At 39.1% G+C, this 26,976-nt stretch overlaps 1 protein-coding gene across 1 annotated transcript in view; it reads left to right on the forward strand.

Annotated features, from left to right (window-relative positions):
• The window catches only part of wdr33 (WD repeat domain 33), a 106,653-nt gene that overhangs the window by 54,142 nt on the left and 25,535 nt on the right, over positions 1–26,976 (forward strand). Inside the window, exons 8-12 of the mRNA XM_060834982.1 lie at positions 21,621–21,747; positions 23,388–23,542; positions 25,131–25,209; positions 25,857–25,967; positions 26,468–26,565. Coding sequence (XP_060690965.1) covers positions 21,621–21,747; positions 23,388–23,542; positions 25,131–25,209; positions 25,857–25,967; positions 26,468–26,565 — 570 coding nt within the window. The remainder of the gene's footprint in view (positions 1–21,620; positions 21,748–23,387; positions 23,543–25,130; positions 25,210–25,856; positions 25,968–26,467; positions 26,566–26,976) is intronic.

Consider the following 26,976-nt stretch of genomic DNA (forward strand, 5'->3'; position numbering starts at 1 on the left):
CGCTGATGCATTAGCAGCTAGGTTGTCTTCATCCAGGTAACCAGTGGATAAAGGCCCACAGCATGATCCTGTGTTAAGTGACAATGTCTAAGCTTGGAATTAAAGCAAATTCTTGTGACAGAGTCACAGATGCACTTCACTATGTGGCTTGATGTGCCACATATTGTCAGTGTGTTCTCAAGAGTGCTGATGTAAACATTTCACCTTGTACCAACTTTTGCACTGGCATTAAACTGATATAGCCTCGACTAAAATGGAAATACTATCAGGATATAAAATAGCTTTGAAGTTATTTCTCACAGTTATTTTTAAAAACATACAGAATAAAGATTTTCTTTGCTTCATTTCGTAAGTGACTGATAGCAGAACAAGCACAGCAAGTTTTTAAGAACAGTAGTTCCTGTTTTGTTTGAATGCATATTCTGAATTTTGTCTGACCTGTTCTGTATATAGTGTAGGAAAGTTAGCCAGTTGTATATGATTCAAAGCTTACTACTTAAAATAAAGCCTCTACTTCAGTCTCATGAAGCTAGTTGGTCTAAACATCTTCAACTGTGATAAAACTCTGTCCCAAGTGTTTTTTACCTTAGTTTTTCAGTATTTAGGACTTCTACCATGACCATGCAGGATGTATTTACAAATTTATCTTATTCCAGTTTGTCATTTGCTGATCAGTGAAAATAACTGTGCTCAAGTCTCTCCATATTCACTGTACCTCACCTACAAGCTGCAGGCCAGGACGTTTATTTTCCCCTTTGTTTCCAATGGTAATGTCTGAGTCAGTCACAGCAACTTATAATTGGGCTATTCTGGTATTTATCTAAACTCATCTCTAGACCTCAGTCAACATTCAGCACTTGCATGAATGATCAGAATCCTGAAAGTAAGCTTATATTGTGGACTCAGCAGGGAACACAAATCTTAGCAAAATTTAAATCCAGTTCTCGAAGTCAAAGGGTGGTGTTGAAATGCATTAGTATGCATTAAGGAACCAAAAATCAGTTTTGTCCCTTTCTATAGAGGCAATCTCAGACTACAGTCGATGGAAAATCATTTGAGAACTTCTGTCCCTATGTTATTGTAAAAACCCTTGAAATGTTACACATTTTTGAACCTTAGTAGAAAGTGCTATTTGAGGTCACTGGTGAATTGCTATGTCAGAAAAAGTGACAACAAAATTTGGGCCATTACCACTGATTACATTTGAAATGAAGGATAAACATATTCTACAGATCATACATTTTTGGTACAAAATCGATTTTAGATAGTGATTGTCTTGATCTCCACCTATCTTCTCTCAATTTCTTATGAAATACAACTGTGCTTCAGTGTTTCCACCAGAGATTTTTGTGCTTTAACCTATTAAAATAAAGATTGCTGAAATGACTAAGATAAATTTCACATTCAGCTGCTTGTAATCTGTATTCTGCTCAGAGTGCAATTTTTACTGAGTCACAGCAACTATTTCTTAACGGGGTGAATTTAGATTGTTTAGTCTGAATCCAATATATGAAAGGTTGTAGACTATAAAAGAAGAAACCACAGATTTGGAAGTGAATATATTTCAACTGTGGTGTTGACAATGATATCTGATCATGGACTTGGCAAGTCAGAATGAACTCTTCGTCCAGAAGATAGTTTGCATTGAATGTAATGCAAATTTGATCCAGTTATAACCACATTACATCTCTCTTTCTCTTTCTTTCTCTTTGCTGCACAGACCTTCTCCCTCTCGCCTTTACCCAACAACTGAATGGAGTGAATTATGTCAATTTTCCAACCACTCCTTATAGCATTTTTTATACAGGGAACTGAGACCGACTGTCTATAAAAAAATTTCGTTAACAGAATTACAGAATTGTTACAGTTCAGAGAAGGTCATTCAGTACATTTATAGTAGTGATGTATGTATGGCTTTTTTCATTCACTGTTCACGAAGTCTGATGCTTTTAGTTCTTGTTTTTTAGTTTGTGCTATTTTATAACTTTTTTCTGCTACAATGTGACAAAAATTGAAAAGCTCTCAAGTTCTTCAAGGATGTGTGCTGAGAGAAGGAAGATGTAAGACCTGCTTTGTGCAGCTGTTTATATCCGTCCATGTCACTTCTTGCAGAAATACACAGACTAGCACAAGTGAAAGAAAGGCTTAAAAACAAAGTTACAAGGAGGAGGACAGTTAGTGGTGATTGAAGGGAAACCCCATGTTAATGTTAACCTGAATGTCAGCATCATATAATGGGATTAATATTATTGTGACATCACTTTAAAATCCACTTAATACTTGCCTATTCTTTAAACTCTGTATCGTGGCCTGGAATCCAATGTTAGTTCTTCTGTTTAACATACACAAAGCAAAATATAATGCACAGATGATTACTCGTTTAAGAGCAGATACCAATCCATTTTTGTGAAGACAAATGTTGGAAATGGTGTGTAGCCTGTAACATGTACACAAATGAACTTAAGCATGGTTTACTCCATGAGAATCTTTCAGTTCTACTGCATGTATTCTAAAAATTTCAAATTTCATGGTAAAACCTTACTGACACTGATGAATATGCAAAAGAATAAGATTGAAACTGGCCTGTAAACATAACCCTTATCCCTCCGTAGCCACCACCATGACAGTTGCTGAGCAAAGAAAAATATCAAACACTGACAACTGATGCTGCTCAGCACAATAAAATAACCAAATCCTAGCTTCACATTTCTAGTACATTTGTTCACTTTTCAGTATCTACAGTTAATATTTATGCTTATACCCACATTACTTATCAAACGATCTGTATACCAATTAGATTTAATGCTTAATCAATTGATGAGCCCACCAATTATCTTATTTACAAATGTTGAATAAGTATGTAACACATAATAGCAGTTTGTGGAGAGACAAATAGTTAACCGTTGAGCTGATCAGAAGAACATTGATAGGAAAAACAAAAGTTCATTGGAATTTACAGTCCAAGTTCAGAAATTCTTAAAATTTCCAACTGAGATATATTGTGATTGGAATTAGAAAACACTATGATCAAGGAGTGATATTTGATTAATTCTTTCATATCTTGTTTGAGTTATTTATTCAGTTTTATTTGTGATTGTAGCTGAAACCATGTGCTGAATATCTCTGTTATACATGTACTTTTATCAACATGGTAACGAATGATATTTGTACATCTCACAAATTTTCTCCTTTTCTCCCTTGTATTCAGAAGATTGCGATTTCCATTAGAATATTAGTTCCATGAACATCTGCAGTGTGTGACCAGTTTTCGCATGAGCAAATAAGAACTGGAAGGGCATTCAAATCTGGTTAAGTTAGAGCTACCCTCTTTGATATCCTTGTCTGATTTATATGCACTTGTACTTTTCAGGATTGGACAAATACTGAATAATGATGAGTTACAGATTTTTCCTTCTCCTCCAATGACATTTCTACATTCCTTCCTGATATAGTTAACAATCACACAACACCAGGTTAGAGTCCAATAGGTTTAATTGGAAGCACTAGCTTTTGGAGCGCTGCTCCTTCATCAGGTGATTGCAATCACCTGATGAAGGAGCGTCGCTCCAAAAACTAGTGCGCTTCCAATTAAACCTATTGGACTCTAACCTGGTGTTGTGTGATTGTTAACCTTGTACACCCCAGTCCAACACCGGCATCTCCAAATCATTCCTGATATAGGTTTGCGATCTGTAACCTTGGTAGTCTGTATGACTTTGTTTCATGCTGTTAATACGTTTACCCATTTAACCATCATGGAAGTGCTTTTCTGTGTAGTACCTACCAGATCACTGCAGCTTGTCCCTTATAACTCTTTATGCAGCTTACTGAGGACAGTGTGGCATTGTTGCTGCTGATGTCTTTGAAGAACTCCAGTTGCTACCTGCTGCTTTTTGCACACGATTGAAAACATGCATGGTCAGCATAGCTGGGTTCAGCTGTCACCATGTGGAAGTCCCCCAGCTTTCATTTTGTGTAATATCAGTGTGACCAGATAATTTGGAAGGATGAGCACAGTTGTGATTCAGTGAGATGCTACTTTTGAATAATGAGTTTACATTGCTGTCGCTAACTATGGGGACATGGGGATTCAACTTAACTGGACTATTATTAGTTTTGCAAGTTCATTATTTGAAGCATTGACTTCAAGATATTCAGATAATATTTGGTGACAACATAAAATGAGATTGCTTAGTGAGTTTATTCAATGAGTATCTGAAGTTCAGATTGGTAAAGTTCCTAGATTCAAGTCCCAAACCATGTTGAATTAGCTAACCTCATCCTTGTAGAAGATGGGGTGTACAATTGGCCTATCCCCTCTGTCTGTGAAAAAGCAAATCAAGTTTGTTCTTAATCACTGTGGTTGGTTATGTGGATGTTATTTAAGCTCCATTGTGATTCTCTCCTTGACTGGTTAGTCTCTTTGCAATTCTTATGTGACTGCAAGTTACAAGAGAACTTATGAACTCTGTCTCACCAAGGCTTTGTCATCTTCAGGGAAAAAAAATTCAATTTTAGTATTGAATGAAGATTGGCACTAGAGGGCAGCATTACTTTAATTTTGGAGCTGTTTTTTCAGCTGACCTGTTGACCATTCATGTTAACTGTCTTTCTATGTATTCAGGAACCTTTTATATCCAGTGTAAGTAATAGTGAAATTTCTCTTATTGCCTTTCTGACTGAAATGAAAATGATCCATGGGTTGGAGTGACCCAGCTGCTTACTGCATATCCAGTTGACTGTTTTGCATTGCTGTCTACTAGAGTTTTAATGAATCCATAATCTTTCCAAGATTTTGAAACTTTGTGATTCTTAACTCTGAGCCTTGTTTGTTTCCCCCAGGCAAAGCCTGTCAGCTGGGAATTAATTAGAACAAATTCCTACCTACCTGGCCAGCACTCTACAGTGCCTTCCTGTGGTTGGGCTGGATTTAACGCTGTTCAGGAAACCAGTTCTGAGTAACGTAGAATAAACAATCACAGTCGATGCGTGGTGGCCATAAAGCTCTCTTCTAACTTCAGATTTTGTTGAAATTCAAATTTCACCATCCGTCAAGTAGGATTTGATCCTATGTGCTCACACATTAGCTTGACTGTCTGGATTACAGTCCAGTGTCATTACCATTATGCCACTACTGCCTCATTCTTGTGGAGATTTAACAAGGTGAGTGTAGAGAGAATCTAGGGCATAATCTCAGAGTGACGGGTTGCATATATAAAATGGAGAGGAGGGGTTTCTTCTCTGAGGTAATGAATCTGTGGAATTCTTCACTACAGAGGGTTATTGATGCTTGTGAATAAGTATAATCACAGCTGATATAGATTTCTGTTCATTAAGGGAGTTAGTGGTTAGAGGACAAAGGCAGGAAGTAGGGTTGAGGATTATCAGATCAGCCATGATCTCATTGAATGGCAGAGTGACTGGATGGGCTGAAGGGCCTCCTTTTATGTCTTGTCTTAAACTGTAAAAGCACTTACTCACTTTAAACCTAGAACATTTCTAATGCTTTTCTTCTACTTTCCTGTAGAATAATAACAGACAATAGTTTTATTGACTATGTACCACTTACAATTACTGATAGTATAAAGCAAGTTTCCTTGCTGTTTTACTCCTCTTGGCAATAATTTGCTATCCTTGGATGGTATCGACTAGTCTGTTTCTAATTAGTTCAGGTCTTATGACTTGGGGGAATGTCTTTTTTTTAAAAAAAGATGATTCTGAGCTTTGATTTTTCAGAATTTCCGATGCCTGTTCCTGTTTCAGTAGTGACAGAGAGATTAGTCACAACACAACAAAAGAACAATCATTCAGTGTGGAAGTAAATCCTCACCTTGAAAAGGCGAATGTTAGTCACCATGTTATTTTTACTGTGCCTTTCTTTCATTGCTTCCAGATTCAGCCAATTTTTAAAATATGTAACAATAGTTATTGCCAGCTTCTGCCACCCTCTTTCATGAGCAATGTTGTGGATTTAGCCCTGAGCTACTGGATTTTCCTCACTGCTTTTATAGACTTTTAACATCCAAGGTGACGAAGCCATCCTTTGGTGACAATATACACTCCCAACATTCATAGTGACAAGATTGGATTCCACCTAATACTCCATTTTCTCAGTATATCTCAGTATTCATGTGTCAAACTTTGTGCTTACAGGTTGTATATGTCCTAGTTGGAAGAAAATCATTCTCCCCCTTTCCTCACTCACCTGTGCAATGACAGAAAATTGAGGTTACATTAGAGTTCTTTTCAATTTCAGAGCTCATGCCTACATTTTTAAAGACATTAAATTCTACACTTTCTGAGGAAAATCCAACTCAACACCAGTAGAGAGTCATAGAGATGTACAGCATGGAAACAGACCCTTTGGTCTAACCCGTCCATGCTGACCAGATATCCCAACCTGCCAGCACCTGGCCCATATCCCTCCAAACCCTTCCTACACATATACCCATCCAGATGCCTCTTATATGTTGCAATTGTACCACCCTCCACCACTTCCTCTGGCAGCTCATTCCATACATGTACTACCCTCTGCGTGAAAAAGTTGCCCCTTAGGTCTCTCTTATACCTTTCCCCTCTCACCCTAAACCTATGCCCTCTAGTTCTGGACTCCTTGATTCCAGGGAAAAGACTTTGTCTGTTTACCCTATCCATGCCCCTTATGATTTTGTAAACCTCTATAAGGTCACCCCTCAGCCTCCGACGCTCCAAGGGAAGAAAGCCCCAGACTGTCCAGCCTCTCCCTATAGCTCAAATCCTCCAACCCTGGCAATATTTTTGTAAATCTTTTTTGAATCCTTTCAAGTTTCACAACATCTTTCCGATAGGAAGGAGACCAGAATTGCATGCAATATTCCAACAGTGGGCTCACCAATGTCCTGTACAGTCGCAACATGACCTCTCAACTCCTGTACTCAGTACTCTGACTAATAAAGGAAAGCATACCAAAATGTTTGAAAGCAACTTCAAATTTTGGATTGATTGCAACTAGAGATAAGAACAGTTTTGGACATCTCTTCTCAGGAATGATGCAATTCTATTCACAGCACAAATAATCTGTGCCAGTATTATGCTGTAGACCTTTGGAACTTTGGACCATGATAAATTAACAGCACAATATATATTGCTGATGAGAAAATAAACTAAAATACAACTGTATGTGAGGTGAAGTGTAATTTGGGAATAGTGATGTTAAATACCGACCTAACATTTTTATAACTGTAGAAGGCCCAAACCGATTTCTTAACATTTACGTCAGATCTTGGGAGTGTGTACGTATTCTCTGGCATTTCACATTCTGATATGCTCCACACAACAACAGAGAATACATTCCCCGACATTAGCTACCAAGCTTAATGATTTGATAAACATGCTTTTAAATGTTTCCTGTTTTCTTTGGATGGAATCCAAGTAAATTATTAAGTTGACTATTTTGTGCAGAACTTTCTTCTCAATCATGTAATCAGATTTTAACTTGCCATTTTTATTTGGACTTCCTACTTTTTTGCGTATGCTTGCAAGTATTCAGTTTAGAACCCATCTCCAATTACTTGTATACTGCAAAGAATAGTCAATATTTACACGTGACTAAAATTATAGCACACCAATGTTGCAACTGTCTGGATCAAATATGTCTGCCATGAAGGATTACCTTGAAATAGAACTTATTTCTGGGAATCATATTGTAATATTGTAGATTTTAGATAATGACAAAATTTTAACTGTACAATGTCTTTCACTGACTGATATTTATGTATGTGTGTGTGTAGAGGTTAGTAGAGAAGCTTATTGGTGTTTTAATTCAAGATCTATTCCTTTTTTGGCAGCTTTGATTGTAAAATAAGTTTCATGCTCATCAATGTAAAGTATTACCATGGGAATTTAAAAAATCCTGTTTTCTTGGTTCAAACATTTACAGGGTTACACATGGAAATGTAGCCAAGCTAAGTATTCTTTTTAACTGTAATTACAGAAGAGCATTCTGGTACATCAATGATGGATATGTTCTCTGCACGATCTACTCTGGTAGCACAGTATCACAGTGGGAGCTATGCAATTTGCATTGACTAGAAATTGGATTTCAGAATTGTCCACATTCACTGTACTTCGGGCTGATAAAACACAGAGCTTTTCATTCCGCTAGGATAAGCACCTACATTTGGAGAACAGCCCTCACTGCCTCACAAAGTTATAATGCCAATCAAATACTTTTGAAATGTAGTCACAATTATCATAGAGGGGAAATAGCAGACATTTTGCACATAGGATTCTGCAAAGAGCAGCAAATTAATCTCAGAATCGATACAGCCGATTGGATTGTACCAAATGAATATTTTGCATCTTCTCCCTGTAACTGTGCACATTTGTTCCTTTTAGACAACATTCTAATTCTACTTTGCTGCAATTGAACTGGCCTCTACCATGCATTCGGGCATTGCAATCCAGATCCTAGCTACTCAATGTATGTAAATGTTTTTCCTCCTGTTCCTTTTGCTTCTTTTACCTATTAAATCTGTGCCCACTCATTCTCCATTTTTTTTTTCACAGTGGGAATAGTTTCTCCACATCTACGCTATCCAGACCATTTCCTCTCAGTCTTCTTTTCTCCCAGGGCCTCAATTCTAACATACTCCAATCTTACCTTCTTAACTTGAGGACTTATTCTCTGGAACTTTTCTGTAAATGACTGGATTTTTTTTTAAAAGACAAGTTTATAAGACTGTTAGAAAGCCAATGATCTCATATACTTCTAAGGTAGAGGCAGAGTGTGAAACACTGGCTGAACCTTGGCTCGGGTATTGTGCCCATTTCTACACACTACAGTTTCGGGTGAATGTCAAGACCCTCACAGTGGTGCAAAGGGATTTTACGGAAGAGGAAGAACTTAATTTGACATGACAAACTGGAATATTTAATTTGCTGTAAAGGTAAAGGGTACAGTGAGATTTTTGTTTCGTTGTGTGAATAATTGGAAGGAGGAACTTATTTGGAAGCAGAGTACAAAGATTTGAGAGAATTGGCAAAAGAACCAGAGTGGAAATGAGAATTCTATATTATACAATGAGCTGTTATGCTTGAAAGGGCAGTGAAAACAACTTTAGTTGTAACTTGGATATACACATGTAAAGGGAACATTTACAGGGCTATAGGCAATAGCATCAACACAGGACTAATTAAGAGTCAGCTCAGAAATAATGGAGCTACTATACAGTATGATTCTGATTGTATTTAGATATTGTTTAATAGATTAATATTGGCCAGGACGCTCTAAGAACTCCCTTGCTCTTCAAATAGTGCTATGGGATCTGAATAGATGTGGTCCTGGTTTAATAACTCATCCAAAATGTGGCATGCCCAATGATGCAACACTGTCAGTGCTGCATTAAAATGTTGGCCTATGTTATGTTCAGGTTTGTGTGAGGAGTGAAACCATAATGCTCTGACTCAGCCTACAGTGCTACCAATTGTACCTTGGCTAATGTTAATTTGAAATCAATAGCCCATGAAAACTGTTTCCCATCAAACAATGGACTTCACTTTTCTTTATGAAGTAACCCACACTGATCATTTAATTGTGAGTGAAGGAATGTGTTTTCTTGTGATTGCCCTTTCTTCAACCAAGACCAGAACAGTAACATTTCATTTCTGCTTCTTGTATTTGTCAAAGCTTTGCAGCTTGGTTCAACTACCAAAGCTTGTTCAGCTCAATGTATTGAGTGGCATTTGGTGAATGAAATTGATTGGAATGGCCAAACCTTTTAACCTCGGCTCCTGGATGCTCATGCCATGGAGCCTAGCAAACTCCATGTGACATTTATACCAGAGTTCCTATTAGCTTGTATAGATCTGAAGCTGCCAGTCCCAGCAGATTCTATTTATGATTTGGGATTTATTCAACAAATTACGTATTGACCTTTCCAAACCACCAGCCCACAAAGTTTAAACTGGGTGAACAATCAAGTAAAAAATGTAACTGTGCCTCATGGTATGTACTCAAGCTGGGAATTTTGACCTGTGCAACCCATGTGTTGCTGATCTCTGTGCACATCATTTTATTGCTTACTTTTTCCATCTCCACTTCAAAATTGTTGGCTCTTAACCAAATAGGGAGAACAATTTGAGACACCTTTTAATAAAACCATACCATAGCAGTTGGTTTTGACAGTTCCTACCTTGTCCTGGTACCTAACCTGAGTACTGTTTGTCAGGAACTCAATTTGTGGGAGCACATTGAAAGTTTTTGAGAGTTTCTTTCATAGTTGCTTTGTGTTAAAGATCAGTTGCAGCGTAAGTTTCTTCTGTCAAGTTTCTCAGCATGTTATAAACATTTCTTTTCCCCAAAAATGCATGGAAATTTACAAACTTAATGGATTACGTTCTTCCATTGACACACAGTGTTTAGCCAACTGAGGTGACTCATGTTGTAGCCCTTTTGTGATAGCTACACTCAACAAGACATAGACTTTAGTCTAAGTGTGATTCTCTAAACAAGGTTTCAATAGCAGTCATGTATATAGAGTTCAGTCGCCCTTTTAAGAATGTGTTTCATGTGAGGGTGGAAATCTGATGAAGCAAATAGAAATGCAGCAGTGAGATTTGCCAAACACGCATGGAGGCGAGCTGAATTTTCCTGAAATGGTTGATCAGTTGCCCACACTTCAGAGAAAAGTTTTAATGATAATAGAACCATTTCGCACCCAGATTCACACAAAATATTAGTCCATAATGCCAAGACATATAGAGTGAGCATGAAGTGAAAAAAAGCCGTTTGATCAACGAGCATACTTAGGTTACAGACCACTGAAACCTTACTTCTTCATAAACTCCATGCAACCACAAGGCAAGTCTGACAATGTTTCTCCTACCCAACTCCTCAAATCCCTATCCTTCCAGAAAGAAAAAAAATGAGGAAAATACACAATTACTGATACTACATGGAGCATTGCCTCCCCTTTTATGGTTGATTACCCTGATTTTTCCCTGTCCATGATTCCATCAGGACATTGGTACAATGAGTATTTGTCAGTCTCCATACTTGTTGAAATATATTGGAAAAAGCCTTCATATCACTTATGCAAAATTCAATGCAGAGAAAATCGCTGTAGGCCCCTTTGGGTCGGTGTTATTACTGTCAGAGCCTTTCCCATTTATTATTATTTGCTTTGTTTTCCAAGCTGCTTGTTGATTATCATTGATTACATGACCTAATCATCATCCCTGCACTCTGATGTAAATACATTGTTGCCCTGGCAGTGGACAAAATTTCATTGCGACATTTTAACATTACCAGATGCAAACTACCACTTAACATACTATATACTCTCGACTTGAAACAGTCTTGGAACGTAGATCAACCAAGAACATTTTTTTAATTCATTCATGGGATGTGGACACTGCTGGCTTGGCTGACATTTGTTTGCCAGCCCTGGTTGCCTGCGAGTTATTGTTGAGCCACTTTCTTCAACTACTGTAGTCCATGAGGGGTGGGTGTATCTCCAGTCCTGTAAGGAATAGAACTCCAGAATTTTGAACCAGCCAATTGTGCAGGAACAGCAATCTAGATATCATTATCCCATTGCTATGGGTCTGGATTCACATGTAGGCCAGACTAAGAAAGGACAATAGATTTCCATCTCGAAAGGACACTCATGAACGAGTTGGGTTTTTACGGTTGATAATAGTTGTAATGGTCACATCATTAAGACTAGGTTTCAATTCCAGATTCATTAATTGAATTTAAACTTTACCATCTAACATGTTCCCAGATTATTAACCTGGCCCTCAGGAGCACAAGTCCATGGAATGGCTTGGAAGGAACTTACAGATGGTGGGTTCTCACATGCCTGCTGCTTTTGTTTGTCTAGGTGAAAAATGTAGGTTTAAAAGGTATTATTGAATGATCCTTGTTGAGTTGCTGCAGTGTATCTTGTACATGGTACACATTGTTGCCCCTGTGTGTCAGTGGTGGAGGGAGTGACTGTGGAAGGTGGTGGATAAAGCCAGTAAAGAGAGTTGCTGGGCAGTGTTGAGCATATTGAGTGTTGTTGGAGCTGCACTCATCAGACAAACAAAACGTATTCTATCACACTCTCACCTTGTAAATGATGTTGATGCTGGGGGTTTCAGCAATGGTAATGGCATGGTGGGATGGTTAAATACTCTTTAGATGGAGGTGTCCACAGCCTGCCATCTGTATGGTTCAAATATTCTTGCCACGCGCCTGGCTGTTATTGACTTCTACATATATGGACCACGTCAGTGCATGAGTTGTGAATGGTGCTGAATGTTTCTCAGTCCTCATCAAATATCCCCACTCTGACTTATAGAGGGAATGTCATTGATGAAGCACTGAAGATGTTTGAGTCTTGGATACTACCCTGAAAAACTATGCACCTATTCTTGGTCCAGAAAGCCTGTGTTCAAGTCCCACCTGTTCTGGAGATGTGTAATGATATCTTTGCACAGACTGATGAGGACATGTCTGGAAGAATTCCTGCAGCGATCTCCTGGGACTGATACCCAGTCACAACTACAGCCATCTTGCTTTGCATGAGGCTTGACTCCAACTTCTGGAGAGTATTCCTCTGACTCTGATCGATTTGATTTTTGTTAGGGCTCTTTGTTGCCCTCCTTGGCCAAAAGCTGCCTTGGTGTTGAGTTTTGTCATGTTCTCCCATCCGGAGTTTAGCTCGTTCATGAGTGTTGAGCCCAGAAGCAGAGTGGGCCAAGAAAATTCCCAAACTACGCATTTGAAGAGGTTCTTGCTAAGTAAGTGTCATTTGATAATGACTTTTAATGACTCAGTCTGGTACTTTGCCAATGGTCAAGAATAGTTTGGTGGGGCAGAAATTGACCAACTAGATTTGTCTTGCATTTTGTGAACAGGAAATAGCTGGTCAATTTTCCACATCTCTGGGGGAGATGGTGACCTAGTGGTAATATCACTGGATTAGTGATTAATCTGGGGATATTGGTCCAATTCTCACCATGAAGGCTAATGGAATTTAAATTCAATTAATTAGCCTGGCATTGAAAGCTTGCCTCAGTGGTGGTGATCATTACAACTATCGTAAACTAAAAGCCTAGCTGGTTCACTAATGTCCTTGAGGGAAGGAAATCTGTTATCCTTCCCACGTTTTGCTTATGTGTCACGAGCCCCAGAGTGATGTGGTTGAGTCTTAACTGCCTCAGTCTGAGGTGGACAACAAATTCTGGCCTTGCCAGCAATGCACATATGTCACAAAAGAATGAAGGGAAAAAAAAGAGTCAAGGAAAGGCAGATGGCTCTGCTACTGTTGTGCTTGTCCAGGGAACAAACAATTTGGGAGGACAAGTCTTCAGTCTAGTTGCTAGACTGTTTGTCAGCACCTTCAGCCATTTTATTGATCATGGGGTGACCTGATAGAGGTTTACAAAATTCTGAGGGTCATGGATAGGATAAATAGACAGTCTTCCCTGGAATCAAGGAGTCCAAAACTATAGGGCTTAGGTTTAGGGTGAGAGGGGAAAGATATAAGAGAGACCTAAGGGGCAACTTTTTCATGCAGAGGGTGATACGTGTATGGAATGAGCTGCCAGAGGAAGTGGTGGAGGCTGGTACAATTGCAACATTTAAAAGGCATCTGGATGGGTATATGAATAGGAAGGGTTTGGAGGGATATGGGCCGGGTGCTGGCAGGTGGGACTAGATTGGGTTGGGATATCTGGTCAGCATGGACAGGTTAGATCGAAGGGTCTGTTTCCATGCTGTACATCTCCAATACTACGTGGAGTGTATCGAAAAATAAGACTGGCATCTGTGGTGCTGTGGACCCTAGGAGGACATTGAGATGGTTGTTTCTGTAATTCGATGCATTTCTGTATGAAGATGTTTGCAATGGCTCCAGCCTTGTATTTTGCAGTGATGAGCTGGGCTGTCTCTTTCTTGATGATGGGATCTTTCTGGGACAAATCACCTCTCCTTTTCTCTCCTCTCCTCCCCCCTCCCATCTCACTTTCATTACTATTAGGTGTTTAATTGTCTGCCACCATTCACAGCTAATGTGATAGGACTGCAGAGCTTAGATTTGATTAGTTGGTTGTGGGAGGATTTGGTTCTATCTCTATCACATGCAGCTTCTGCTGTGTGTCACGTAGTCCTGTCTTAGAGCTTCACCAGGTTGGTATCTTATTTTTAGATTAGTCTGGTGATGCATTTTGCCTGCCCTCCTGCACTGTTCTTTGCACCATGTTCATTGAAGATGCTGTGAGATAACTAATTAATTAGAATATGACTAAATAATTGCCCAACACCAAGCCCTCCACTCTTCATTGTTGTTGATTTCCTTTCCTGGAGTTTGTATTTTTAGGAGTTTGTACAAAAGAATTTTAGCACATTAATCTGCTCAGTTCTTGAGACCATTAGGTAGCTTCTGTACACTTAATGAACAGGTCTGTATTGAATTGATGGTAACCTATAGGTCCCCTCTCCAGGATAATCTTATAGGAGCATCCTTGTCATTTTGGAGAAGCTATTTTTGGGATCTTCCAACTCTCTTTTAGAATGCAGATGTCCTCAGTGGGAAAAGTCTCCCTTCCAAACATGGACTTAGCAGTGTTGATGGTTAAGATAATTTTCAGCTGATACATTTACCTGGTCTACAGATTAACCATATCTCATGGCCACAATCCAGCGTGTGCTGTTTCCTAGATTTTACTGTAGCCATTGGAGTATAGTGCTGTAGAACTAGACCTATGTTCTGAAAAGAAGAGCGGATAGAAGATGAGTGTATTTGCCTGTCTGGCTTCTGTTTCCCCTCTAGGCCAGCATTTATAAGATGAGAGGATAATGCAGTTGCTGCATTTTTTTTTCCCCCTCTGAACATTTCTAGACATCCATTTACAGGCAGCATCTATTGCCACAGCAGGGGAAATTGAATGTGACATGGAGCTTCTCAGATTCTCAATGTGGCACTTGAGACAGACTGAAAGAGTCAAATGTTTTCCTCCAGCAAGGTAGACTGGTCATCTTCCTGCTAAACACTATCACCTTAAAAAGATAGACAGCAAAGTAGAGATGGTTTCTATATTGTCAGCAACAAGCTGACAATTTTTACAAGTTATGAATTCCAGCTTTTCTCATTTGCTTACAGCTGTGTTCTTTAAAAAGAGCACACTGGTGAGATATTTCCCTATTCTTTATGACTGTTGCGAATGAAGCCAGAATTGGTACACATCCCTAATTGCCCCTGCGAATGTGATGTTGAGCCACCTTTTTGAATCTTTTTTTTTGAATGGTAATCTGATACAAGCGAGTAACTTGCTCGGCTGTTTGAGGGCCATTGAGAGTTAACCTAATTGACTTCAGACCTACGGCTTTCTGGCCAGACCAGGTCAGGGCCCAGGTTTGTTTCCTCCCCCCCCCCCCCCCCCCCCCCAAAGGACACCGGTGAACAAGTGGGCTTTTATAAAAATCAGATAGCCTTTACCAATACTAGCTTTCAAATTCTAGGTGTATTTAATGAACTAAATTCAAATCTACATTTGCCATTTTAGAATTTCAACTGGCTTGTTAACGTAGACATGTAGGTTACTAGGTCAGTTTATTAATGTCTGCTGAGTGCTAATTGATATCCCATTTCCTGCTAAGCATCTGGCAAGTATCATATTTTGAGTGCCTGATAGCAGTGGAATGTTTAAAATCTTAGAATATTAGAAGACAAACATGTTATTTGACCCTTAACCTCTGCACCAGTATGTTTTGATTCATTTACACTTGTTGTTTCACACTTCTTGGACTTCACTTTGCAGGGATTGCTTAATTGTTTTACCCTGTTTTGTACATAATTAGTATAAATATAATGACACCTGTAAATATTGCCTTTGAATTTCATTTCTCCTAATATTGAGTAGCACTGTATATCCGACTTTGCATGCCTCTTCCATTGAAACATTTACTTTGGTAGTTGCGGCACCACAGTATTTTTTAGGCAAAATACGATTGCTTGCTTTGTTTAGGAATAAAGCTGCAGGCCATAACGTTCATAATTAAGTAGTGTCCTTTGTGAAACAACATATTCCATCGAATCCAGAATTAGGAGAGTAGTAATGGTTGCCTGTTAGTATGTAAAGTTGAATAAGATTACAGAAGTTGAGGAGGAGCTGAAATGTGGGCATGTGTCAAGAGAGTGATATCATAAAGGGATTTGAACAGAGGGATGAAGACATCGGGAAAGGGAAACCAAAGGCTCTTGGTGAGGATGACAGTGTGCTTAAGATTTGATCAAGGTTTCTGAGAGTCAAAAATTTAGTTACAGTAGAAAGCAAGGCAGCCAGGTCAACGTAGTTATATATGATGTCATGTGGTTAAAGAGACAGTCGCATATATATCCATTTGACGGAAGGGTATTAACCTTTAATATTCTCTCTCTTCATATTTGCGTTTGACAGGTTATCTGTGTTAATGCATTAATGTCAAATGGAATAAGAGGGAAAAGCTTGGAATTCCCTTTCATTGAACATAAAGGTGGACTAATCATTTGCTGTAAATCAGTGCCTTGTCAGAGTGTGTCTCATGTACATTAAGGTTGTAGTTCCCTGGCCAAAGTTTGAATTCACCAATAGACAAATAGCGTAAAGCCCTAATAATGGCCATATCTTCTTGGATTCCCAGACGAAACCATGGGAATAACAATTTCCTGTTTCTCTCATGCAATTTCCTTCCATTCTAATGGCTTTATCACAAGCATTTGTTTGGAAACGATTATGTTATTATCAGCTATGACTAGGTGCTCAGCTGAAAATATTACGCAACCCACTTTATCTACAACTCTAAAATCCTCAATAGAAGGCCCAGCAGTTAATGTTGCGTATTGTTATAAATCTCAGCACTTGGAAATTATTGTACAGCATATTTCTGTTTACTTGCCAGTTTTCCACTCTAAATATGTTGGTTCTGTGCCATGGTACGGCATACTGTGATCTGGCAACACGTTATGCACTTCAATTTCTCTTAATTTGTTTCTCATATTGATCATATTATATTTGACTGGCTTGCAACACCAATTCAGAGGGCAATAAAAATCAACAAGGTGCATTTCACATCGTTGTGACAGACATTGGTGAATTTGCGGGATATCCGTAATGATACCTGAAGCATTTCTGGGACTGACTATGACAAATGAACAAATTTCTGAATTTGCCACAGTTTAATTTGAAGCTGTGACTTTTAGGCTATTACTAAATCAGAAGCACTCCATTAACACGTCCACATTTTTATGTGTCAAGAGTGAGATGAATTAATATAGAAGATGCTAGCTTGCACTTTTATAAAGTACCACCAATTCTTCGAGGCTAGAAGTACTCATCAAGAGTTGACCAGAGGATCTTCCTCATCCAATACTCAGTTCCTCATTGGATAAACATTTATTTAAAATTTTATTTGTGGGATGTGGGCATTACTGCCTTGGCATTTATTGCCCATGCCCAGTTAATCTTGAGAAGGTGGTGAACTGCTGCCTTGAACTGCTGACGTCCATGGGAGTTAGGAAAGGACTTCCAAGGTTTTGACACCGTGACGATGAAGGAATTGAAATATACTTCCAATTCAGGATTATGTGTGTGACTGAGAGGGAAAATTACAAATTGTGGTACTCCCATGCATCCTTTGTGATGGTAGGGTTGCTGATGAAGGAGCCCTTTGAATAACTGCAGTGCAGTTTGTAGATGGTACACTCTGCTAACACTGTTCATTGGTGGTGGTAGTGGGAAATAGGGTGCCAGTCAAATTCAATTAGTCAGTGAGGGAAGATAACTTTGACTGCTTTATTATAGAATATGCCTTCCATTTTCATGGCGCCAACATAATTGGGAATGTGTGTCATATACATACTCTGTGTCTGATTGTGTCATACTATCTTTCAGCATTACTGATGGAATATGTTTCTTCAGCTCCAAACAGTTTATGGTCAGGTCCCATTTTCAAAATTATTTCAGGAGAAGTTGAAGACCCATTTCAGAAGCTTTATTGAAGTAAATGTTACTGCCAACTTTTTTTAAAAATTAGGACAGTGAAGAAGGGTGACTAATTACATTTTTTCGCAAATAATGAAATTTAAAATAAGTGTTGACTATTAGAAAAGGTTTATGTTTTAATTTCTTAGACCTATGTCTGCGAGTGAGGGAATGATCTCAATAAACTATTACCTTGGAACTGTGCCACTTCTCCACAAAATCCACTGACTCAAGCCCTTTCAGCAATATTCTCTCTTTGGCAAAGCCACAGTGATATCTACTATTCACTGACCCCATACTGCACCTTTATCTTTCCTCACTGTTCCAGCATGTGCTGTTATTGAGAAGTTAGTAGGTTTAATGATGAAGAGAGAATAGACCCTTATTGAAAGAGGAACTGAGAACAAGTCAACATATAGCCTTTTTATATGACACTGTGCTCTCAGCTGTAAATCACTCGACATGTCTTCCATCCCTCAATTAATGATTTAGTTCCTGCTTCCATGACACCATCTAGAACTGTTTTTAATTGTTATGTACTCATTTGCAGAATGTGCTCTTAAATATCTGTCATACAAATCTCCCTCCCTGCTTTCAGTGACTTCATAGTGTGCTACACTTTCAGCAAGTTTTATATTTCATAAAGAAGTGTTACAGCAATGCAAGCTGAAAGTTCCAACCTGAAACTGGCTGAGAAACCAAAGAAAATTGAAAGCTTCATGATTTGTCTTACATACTAAGAGCAGCTGACAGCTATCACAACAAAATATTGCAACTCACTTCACAAATCCACACTGGGACTTACTTGCCTCTGAATCAAGTGGTGTGAACAAGATTGATTCCAAGACTTGAGCTCACATCTCAGTCACACTACTGAGGTAGTGCTGTCTTTCAGAGAAGATTTTAAGCCTTATCTGCCTCATCTGCCGTCTGAGATGGATGTAAGAAATTCCATAGCACAATTCAAAGAAGATGGGGAGTTCTCCCCAATGTTCTGAACAATAGTTACTCAACCAACACCAGTAAAGCATAATATCAGCTTGTTATTCAAGGAAGTTTGCTCTGCTTGAATAATTTGGTGGCTTTCCTATATTATAAAAGTAACTACACATCAAAACAAATTCAGTCCTTTGGAGGTAGCCTAAGATTGTGAAGGGCAATATAAAGTTGTAATTCTTTCTTCATTTTTCATTTCTCTTTCATTGAATAGTTTGGAAGGAAAACTGGGAATGTGTTCGAAAAAAGGAGAATGAAGAGGTGGCTTGTAGTATATTGTGGGGGCGGGGGGAGGGGGAGTTGGGGAGATCCACATGGGGACAGGGATTAATGGCTGAAGGCTCTACCACCAGTTGTCAAATGTGGAGAGTCCAGGAATGAGCAGTAGTCTAGTTGGGGAAGACGAAAGGGTGCAAATGTAAAAAATAAAAACTTAAGTAAGTTGAAGTGGTGAGATTCAAAGGATCATGGTTTAATGGCTGGAGGACTGAGTCCAGCTGCAAATCTCTGTGGGTGCTGGGCTTTAGCCTGGTGGTGATCCCCATTGATGCCTGCAAGTTACTGATGACAAGGGAGCAAGCTCAATTTCCCATTCCAGCATGTAGCCAATCAATCATGCACTTACAGACTTCATTCATGATCTATTAAGTTAGAAGATTTGTATTATTTCTCCTTAGTTATATTCCATGCTTTAAGTAAGTGTCAGGTGGTGGATCAAGACTGCCTTAGTTTGTCAGTGAAATACATAACTGAGTATAGAAATCCTGAGCCTGTGTTGGATGAGTGGTAAAAGATTTAAAGTTAGTCTATGTGCATTTGGATTAGGGGGATAGAAAGCAGAAAACAGTGCCATTTCCAGAACAGCAGGAGCAAGCCCTCTGTCCTTCTTGTCAGTTTAACTTTGGTGGTGGGAACGCTTCTAGGAACAGTTATTTGGGGTAGAATTAGCAGTTGTGTGGAAAAGAGTCAGCATGAATTTTGAAAGGGGAAACGGTGTTTAACTAATTTGTTGGAGTTTTTTAAAGGGGTAACAACGTTTTGATGTGGTTACGTAGCTATTTGGTCCACATGGATTTCCAGAAGGTGTTTAATGCAGTTTTACACAACAGACGTCTGAGGAAAATGATATGTCATGGTATAAAAGAATCAGTCGCGATACAGGTACAAAATTGGCTGAGTGATAGGAAACGGAGAGTAATGGTCAATGTATATTTTTTGCTCTGGTTTGTAATGGAGCTCCCTCGGGGTCTGTATTGGAAGCCTTGATTTTCCTCACTTGTATTAATGATCTGGATCTTGATGTGAGAAGGACAACTTCAAAGTTTGCAGATGACATAGAAGGATTCTAAACTGAGGAAGACAGTGTAGCATTCCAAATGGCAAGTTGGTGGAATGGGTGGATAAGTGGCAGTGAAGTGTGGGATGATGCACTTTAATAGGAAGAGCATTGGAAGATGATGTAAATTAGGCAGTACAGCTTTAAAGGGGCATAGAAGCAGAGGGACCTGGGTGTATGTGTGCACAGATAAAACCAAGTGTGTCCTTGGCTTTATTAATAAGGATGTAGAGTGCAAGAGCTAATTTTGAAATTGTGTAGGACACTTGTGAGACCTCAGCTGGGCACCTTATTGTGAGTGCATTGGAGAGAGTCCAAAAACAATTTACAAGAATAGTTCCAGGAATGACAAACTTCAGTGATGAGGATAAATTGAAGACGTTGGGATGGTACTCCTTGGAGAGAAAAGTGCTGAGAGGAGATTTTGATAAAGGTTTTCAAAATTATAAGCAGCTGGATAGAGTACGTCGGGAAAACTTATTCCGACTCATAAAAGGAACAACAATGAGAGGGCATAGGTTTAAAATGATGTGCATAAATAAGCAAGGGCGATATGAGAAAAAAGCATTTTCATATGGTAGGTTGTTAGGGCATGGAATACATTGCCTGGAAATGTTGTGCAGACAGGTTCATTTGAGACATTCATAGAAAGCATAACATTATTATTTGGATTGAAATAGTTTCCAAGGGTGTGGAGAAAATGTAGGAGATTGGCAGAATGTAATAATGCTTGTTTGAAGAGCTGGTACAGGCATGATAGAACAAATGGCCTGCACTGTAACTTCTGTGATTGTGCAGTAGTGGTGTCAACTCTGTGTTGTATGAACAAATGTGTGTTTGCTACAGAATGGTAAATTGGAATTATGAATTTCTGAGCTGGGGTGAGGGATGTACAATGTTGACTGGTGATGTTCGTTGCCAAATGTTTGAGAAAGTGTGTGTGTGTGTGTGTGTGTTGGAGTAGAGTTATCTGCTGGGAGTAGGGTTGTAGCTGAATGTGTGCACTGCTTGTAGAGCAGTTGTCTGCATTGCTACATGGACAAATAGCATTACTTGCTGACCCAAGTAGGTGGACAAGATATACTGAGCTGTGGGGTTTTGTTGCTCAATTCATTGCTTGCATAGAGGGGGTACCAATTGCTGAATTGATGTTGGTAAAGGTGGTTGCTAAGTAACCCAGCAGTTAGCTGATTTCTGAGAAAATGCACATGGGGGTTGAAAAGCACAATTTAATGATAGCAAGAATGTAGTGCAGTTTGCTTTGAATAATGTTCAGTTGTGTTTGTGCCCCCACTAGGACATGGTGCTGATGTGAAGTGTGTAGACTGGCATCCTACCAAGGGATTGGTTGTGTCAGGAAGCAAAGACAGCCAACAACCAATCAAATTCTGGGATCCTAAGACGGGTCAGAGTCTTGCAACACTGTAAGTGATAATGGCTTTAATGTTAATACGCTCCTATGTCTTCTGGTCTAGATAATAATTATAATGTCAGAATGGTTTCTGGTCCAGTTGGAAGATAGGATCAGTTTCATTAAAATGTAAGCAAGAAGGAAGTGGTTTTTTATCAAGGTTCAACTGAAATTTCAAGATCTAATTTTTCTGCAGTTTTAGCCTGCAAAATGAGATCCAGACTGATAAAATGGTCACAAACAAAAGCAGAAATCTGTTTTTATTCTTTTTCAGATCTCCAGCATCCAGAGTTTTTTGTTTAATTTTATTTGAAAAATTAGTTAACTCTACTTGTGTTTTATGTTGTTTAACTCTACACCATTGGAATCAGTTTTATTGATTAAGTTTTGCTGCATCAGTTACTGTGATTCTTAATCCAAGAAAAAAATAATTTAAAGTTAATTCATGTATGCTAGGCTCTGAGGAGCATTCAAAAACTCATGAAAATCTGTCCACTCACACTGTTGCTGAGTTATAATTTTTCTCATATATATATAATCTTGACTTTTCGCCTTGAGAAACCTCAAAAATGTTCCAAAACAGCAAGCTTCTTCTTTTCCTACATCCCTTCTCTGTAGTGCTGATGACTTCACTGATTGGGGTATGTAAAAGAGCTCTGAGGAACATGCTTTGTGGAGGCGATGAGGTACAGCACTTGATGCAAGAGCAGAGACAAGAGCCGTGAAATAGTGGAGGAACAGGCGTTTTGTAGACAGCATGATGCCAGAGAGAAAGGGCAACCTTTTACAGAAAATACTAGATCTGGGAAAGGAAAGAACAGAAATATAGAAAATATAAAGCCTGTTATTGAATCTGAGGAATCTGGCCAACAGTGTGCTGCTAGTGGGGCCAACAAGAAGATCTGACAGATCTCTACTACCTAGAGCAGAAAAGAGTTAGAGGGGGAAAAATATAATAGAAGGCAAGGTCTTAGGATTAAGTACCTTAAAAAGGGTGGAATGGGGAATACTGCACTACGCAAAGAAAATAAGTTCCCCTGAGAGACAAAGCTGGATTCTGCAACTGCTTCTAATTATGATGATATAAAGAAGATCCAATGAACAGATTTCCAATGATGGGAAGCTTTCATCACAGTTAGAGGTTTGAGATGTTGCAGCTGTATCTGGCAAGAGCTGCAAAGGCCAAAAGGAGGTTTTGTGGATTTTCTTTTAATTACAAAAGGAATTCAAGAATGTGGCTCGTAGTTAAGGGGATATCAATTTAACATTTTTTGTAATGAGGAGAGATCACAGGAGAAATTTCTATATAATGCAGATTGCAGGAGATTGGAATACCTGAAGCTGAGACCAATATATCTATCAAAGAACTTAAATAAATACTTGAAGCATTTGAAGAACTAGGGCATTTGAGAAGATTCCAGTACAAAGCTAGCACAGATAAGATGGTTAATTGGCCTCCTGTTGTGCTGTACATGTTTCCCTCTTCATTAAAGAGGTGGTTATAGCTAGTGAAAATCTTTACGTTTATATCCCTATGCCAGCATGCTAGCCATTAATTTGGAAAGATGTTTAAATTCAGTATACTTTGCAGTGCTAAATCTTCTTTCAAGTGCCAGCAATTCATACTTTGGTGATTGTGACACCTCTCCCCAGTCATGCCCACAAAAACACAGTGATGGAGGTCAAGTGGAATCAGAATGGGAACTGGCTTCTCACAGCATCTCGTGATCACCTCTGCAAAATGTTTGACATCCGTAACTTGAAGGAGGAACTTCAAGTTTTCAGAGGCCACAAAAAAGAGGCTACGGGTTAGTAATCCTTCCTTTGCCAACATTTCAGAAAATGAACAGCTTGCAGCTGAGCAGAAATCCGAACTTTCACTTGGCTCTGCCATCCTGCTAAGCTAAATTAAAGAACATACATATATATGGAAGTTGTACAAGACCCAAATATAGAGCAACTTAAACTAAGTCTCTGCATTGTAAGGTGGTAAAATATATTATTCTTATGTTTACCTTCCCATTTGAGTTAATAAGCTGTTACCAGAAAGGGATAAACGTTTTTGATGCTGTGCCAGAGCCAAATTATTTACAGCTTTTTTCTATTTTTCTCCACCCCGTAAATAAAACTGATTTCATGCCCCCATATATAATCCCTACTTTCTGCCCTTATTTATAAACCATGATCCCAAATGCCTGATATAAACCTTATCCTCAGCTCCCAAAGTAAACCTACTTCCTGTCCCTATAAGTTTTTCCCATTTTTTTCATAAATCTTATCCCATAAGTGCTTTATAAGCTTCATTCTCTGCCCTTGCATAAATACATATTCTTGACTCCCAGATATAGACCTTATTGCTCCCCATATATAAAGCTTCAACCCTCCCAACTATTGAGAGCAATAGAGTGGGGACAAGAAGGACCATCTAGCTGCAGAGTCTAGAAACAGGGGTCATAAGTCACTTACTATAAGACTGAAATGAGCAGCAATTTCATCACCTGCAGTTTGGTGAATGTTTGGAATTCTCTACCTTAGATGCTGTGGCAGCTCAATCATTAAGTATACTCAAAACGACAATCAATATATTTCTATATATTAAAGTGTTCAAGGAATGGGGTGGGGGTACTGCAGGAAAATTGGATTAAGGTAGATAATCAGCCATGATCTTTTCATAAATCTTGTTGAATGGTAGAACAAGCTTCAGGAGCCAATTGCTGAAAATGTGTTGCTGGAAAAGCGCAGCAGGTCAGGCAGCATCCGAGGAGCAGGAGAATTGATGTTTCAGGCATAAGCCCTTCTTCAGGAGCCAAATGGCCTACTCCTATTTCCAATTTTTAATTCATTCATGGGGTGAGGGTGTTGCTGGCTAGGTCTGGAGTCAGGTTTCTTTCCTTAAAGGATATTAGTGAAACAGATAAGTTTTTTGACAATTGAGAATTTACCTTGGACTTCTGAAAAAAGTTATAACCAAGAATATAACCTGGGTCTTTGGTTTAACAATCTATAACACCACTCAGCCATTGCCTCCCCAATCTTCCTAATACTTGGAATGATGAATTTGTTCACTTCAATCTCTTGACTCCATACATGAGCATTTCGAAGAGAAACCAGTAAGAAAAATATGACTCAATTAATTAGAAAACTGGCTGTGACACCAGCTGGCTCTCATCTAAGTGGGGATGGATATGTTGAGTTTTATTCTTGAGCCTGACAGGGAAACACTTTAAAGATTGAACCATCTGAGTCAATTTTTATTTCACATTTAACCTTATGATTTAAAGTGGTAAACAAAACAATATCCCCCAAATTGTGAAGTGTCATAGAACAGCTCCATTGCAGTGTGATATGATTTCAGTTTGTGCCCTTACTTCAAATCGTACTTCACTCTGTTTACAGCGGTGGCCTGGCACCCAGTCCATGAGGGGCTGTTTGCTAGTGGGGGATCAGATGGCTCTTTGCTGTTCTGGCACGTGGGGTGAGTAAAATATGGAAATGTGTTCTACATGTAACAAATATCATGTCAAACAATTGTACTTTTGATTGTTTTCCCGTTCTTTTGACTTTACGCCATAAAAGCTGGGGTCTCTGTATAGTTTTCCCAGACTGGTCTTCATACACTGGCGGCACGGTGGCACAGTGGTTAGCACTGCTGCCTCACAGCGCCAGGGACCTGGGTTCAATTCCCGCCTCAGGCAACTGACTGTGTGGAGTTTGCACGTTCTCCCCATGTCTGCGTGGGTTTCCTCCGGGTGCTCCGGTTTCCTCCCACAGTCACAAAGATGTGCGGGTCAGGTGAATTGGCCATGCTAAATTGCCCATAGTGTTAGGTAAGGGGTATATGTAGGGGTATGGGTGGGTTGCGCTTCGGCGGGTCGGTGTGGACTTGTTGGGCCGAAGGGCCTGTTTCCACACTGTAAGTCTAATCTAATCTACACTGTAACTAATTGCATGTCAGCAAAAATAAGGCAACTTATTTGCAAAATGTCTTCCATCCACATTGTGCGCTGGATTTGATGAAACCGCGGTTTTTATTTGTAACGTTGTCCTGATGCAATCCATGCTTTCATGTTGTGTTTTAAACAAATGTGGGCAAATTGTCTTGATGTACCTGTCTGATTGCAGTGTGGAGAAGGAGGTTGGAGGCATGGAAATGGCTCATGAAGGAATGATCTGGAGCCTGGCCTGGCACCCCCTTGGGCACATACTTTGTTCAGGATCCAATGACCACACCAGGTATGACCTTAATTGACAAATGAAGAGGAAATTTTAGTAGTAGTAAGGGAACTAAATGGATCATGTGACCAAGTGATGCACCTTGTCTTAGGATCTGGAGTTCTGCTTCTATTTGACTCCTTTCCTTAATTCATCATCAAACAATCTTTAGCAGCTGCTGTAGGTCTGTACAGCCACATATGCCTACCAGATGTTTAATTCTTTATAGCCATTTCTCGTTTGTTTATTCAAATATCACATACATGAACCGATTGCAATCTTGGAAATCATTAGTGATAAAGGTTTACGGTGGGGGTTTGGCGAAGGAGCTGATGTAAAGTAAGCATCTAATGTTAATGGAGCTGTTTCTTGTTTTGTCATGTTTTACTTTGACCAGTTCTTGAAGGTGGAGGTCAACCTATATTTGAAAAATAAGAATGACCATTCCTCAGTACACGTTCTTAATGTTCTAAAGAGAATTTAACTAAAAACTTAAATAACATATAACTTGTCATTGGCAGCAAATTCTGGACAAGAAACAGGCCAGGTGATAAAATGAGGGATCGCTACAATCTCAACCTGCTTCCAGGGATGTCAGATGAAGCAGTAGGAGAGTATGGTAAGGATAGAATAAGAATATCAGGATATATTGTATACTAATCCACAGTACAGTAAGTAGCGAGAGAGGCCAAGCTATACTGTTCATTGCATTAGTTAAATACTTTTCTGCTAAGATGTGCACCAACAAAAAGCATTATACAATGAATGACCACGACCAGCAATAAGATTGCACGTCTTGTTAATGCAAAGTTTAATTACAATAATTTATCAGCGATATCTTTCACAATAAATAGTTCCATGTGAGCAAATGTGAGCCACTTACTTATTGACCTGACATTTGACCAGCACAGGAACTATTTACTGCCTCTCACACTTCCTGGAAAGGGAAGTGAACATTTAAGCACAGCATTTCATAAAGATGCAACTCCCTGTACACACCCTGAACTACTATTTACGTTTGAAATTCTGC

Source organism: Hemiscyllium ocellatum, chromosome 13 (assembly GCF_020745735.1).
Source record: "Hemiscyllium ocellatum isolate sHemOce1 chromosome 13, sHemOce1.pat.X.cur, whole genome shotgun sequence".
Lineage (NCBI taxonomy): Eukaryota > Metazoa > Chordata > Chondrichthyes > Orectolobiformes > Hemiscylliidae > Hemiscyllium > Hemiscyllium ocellatum.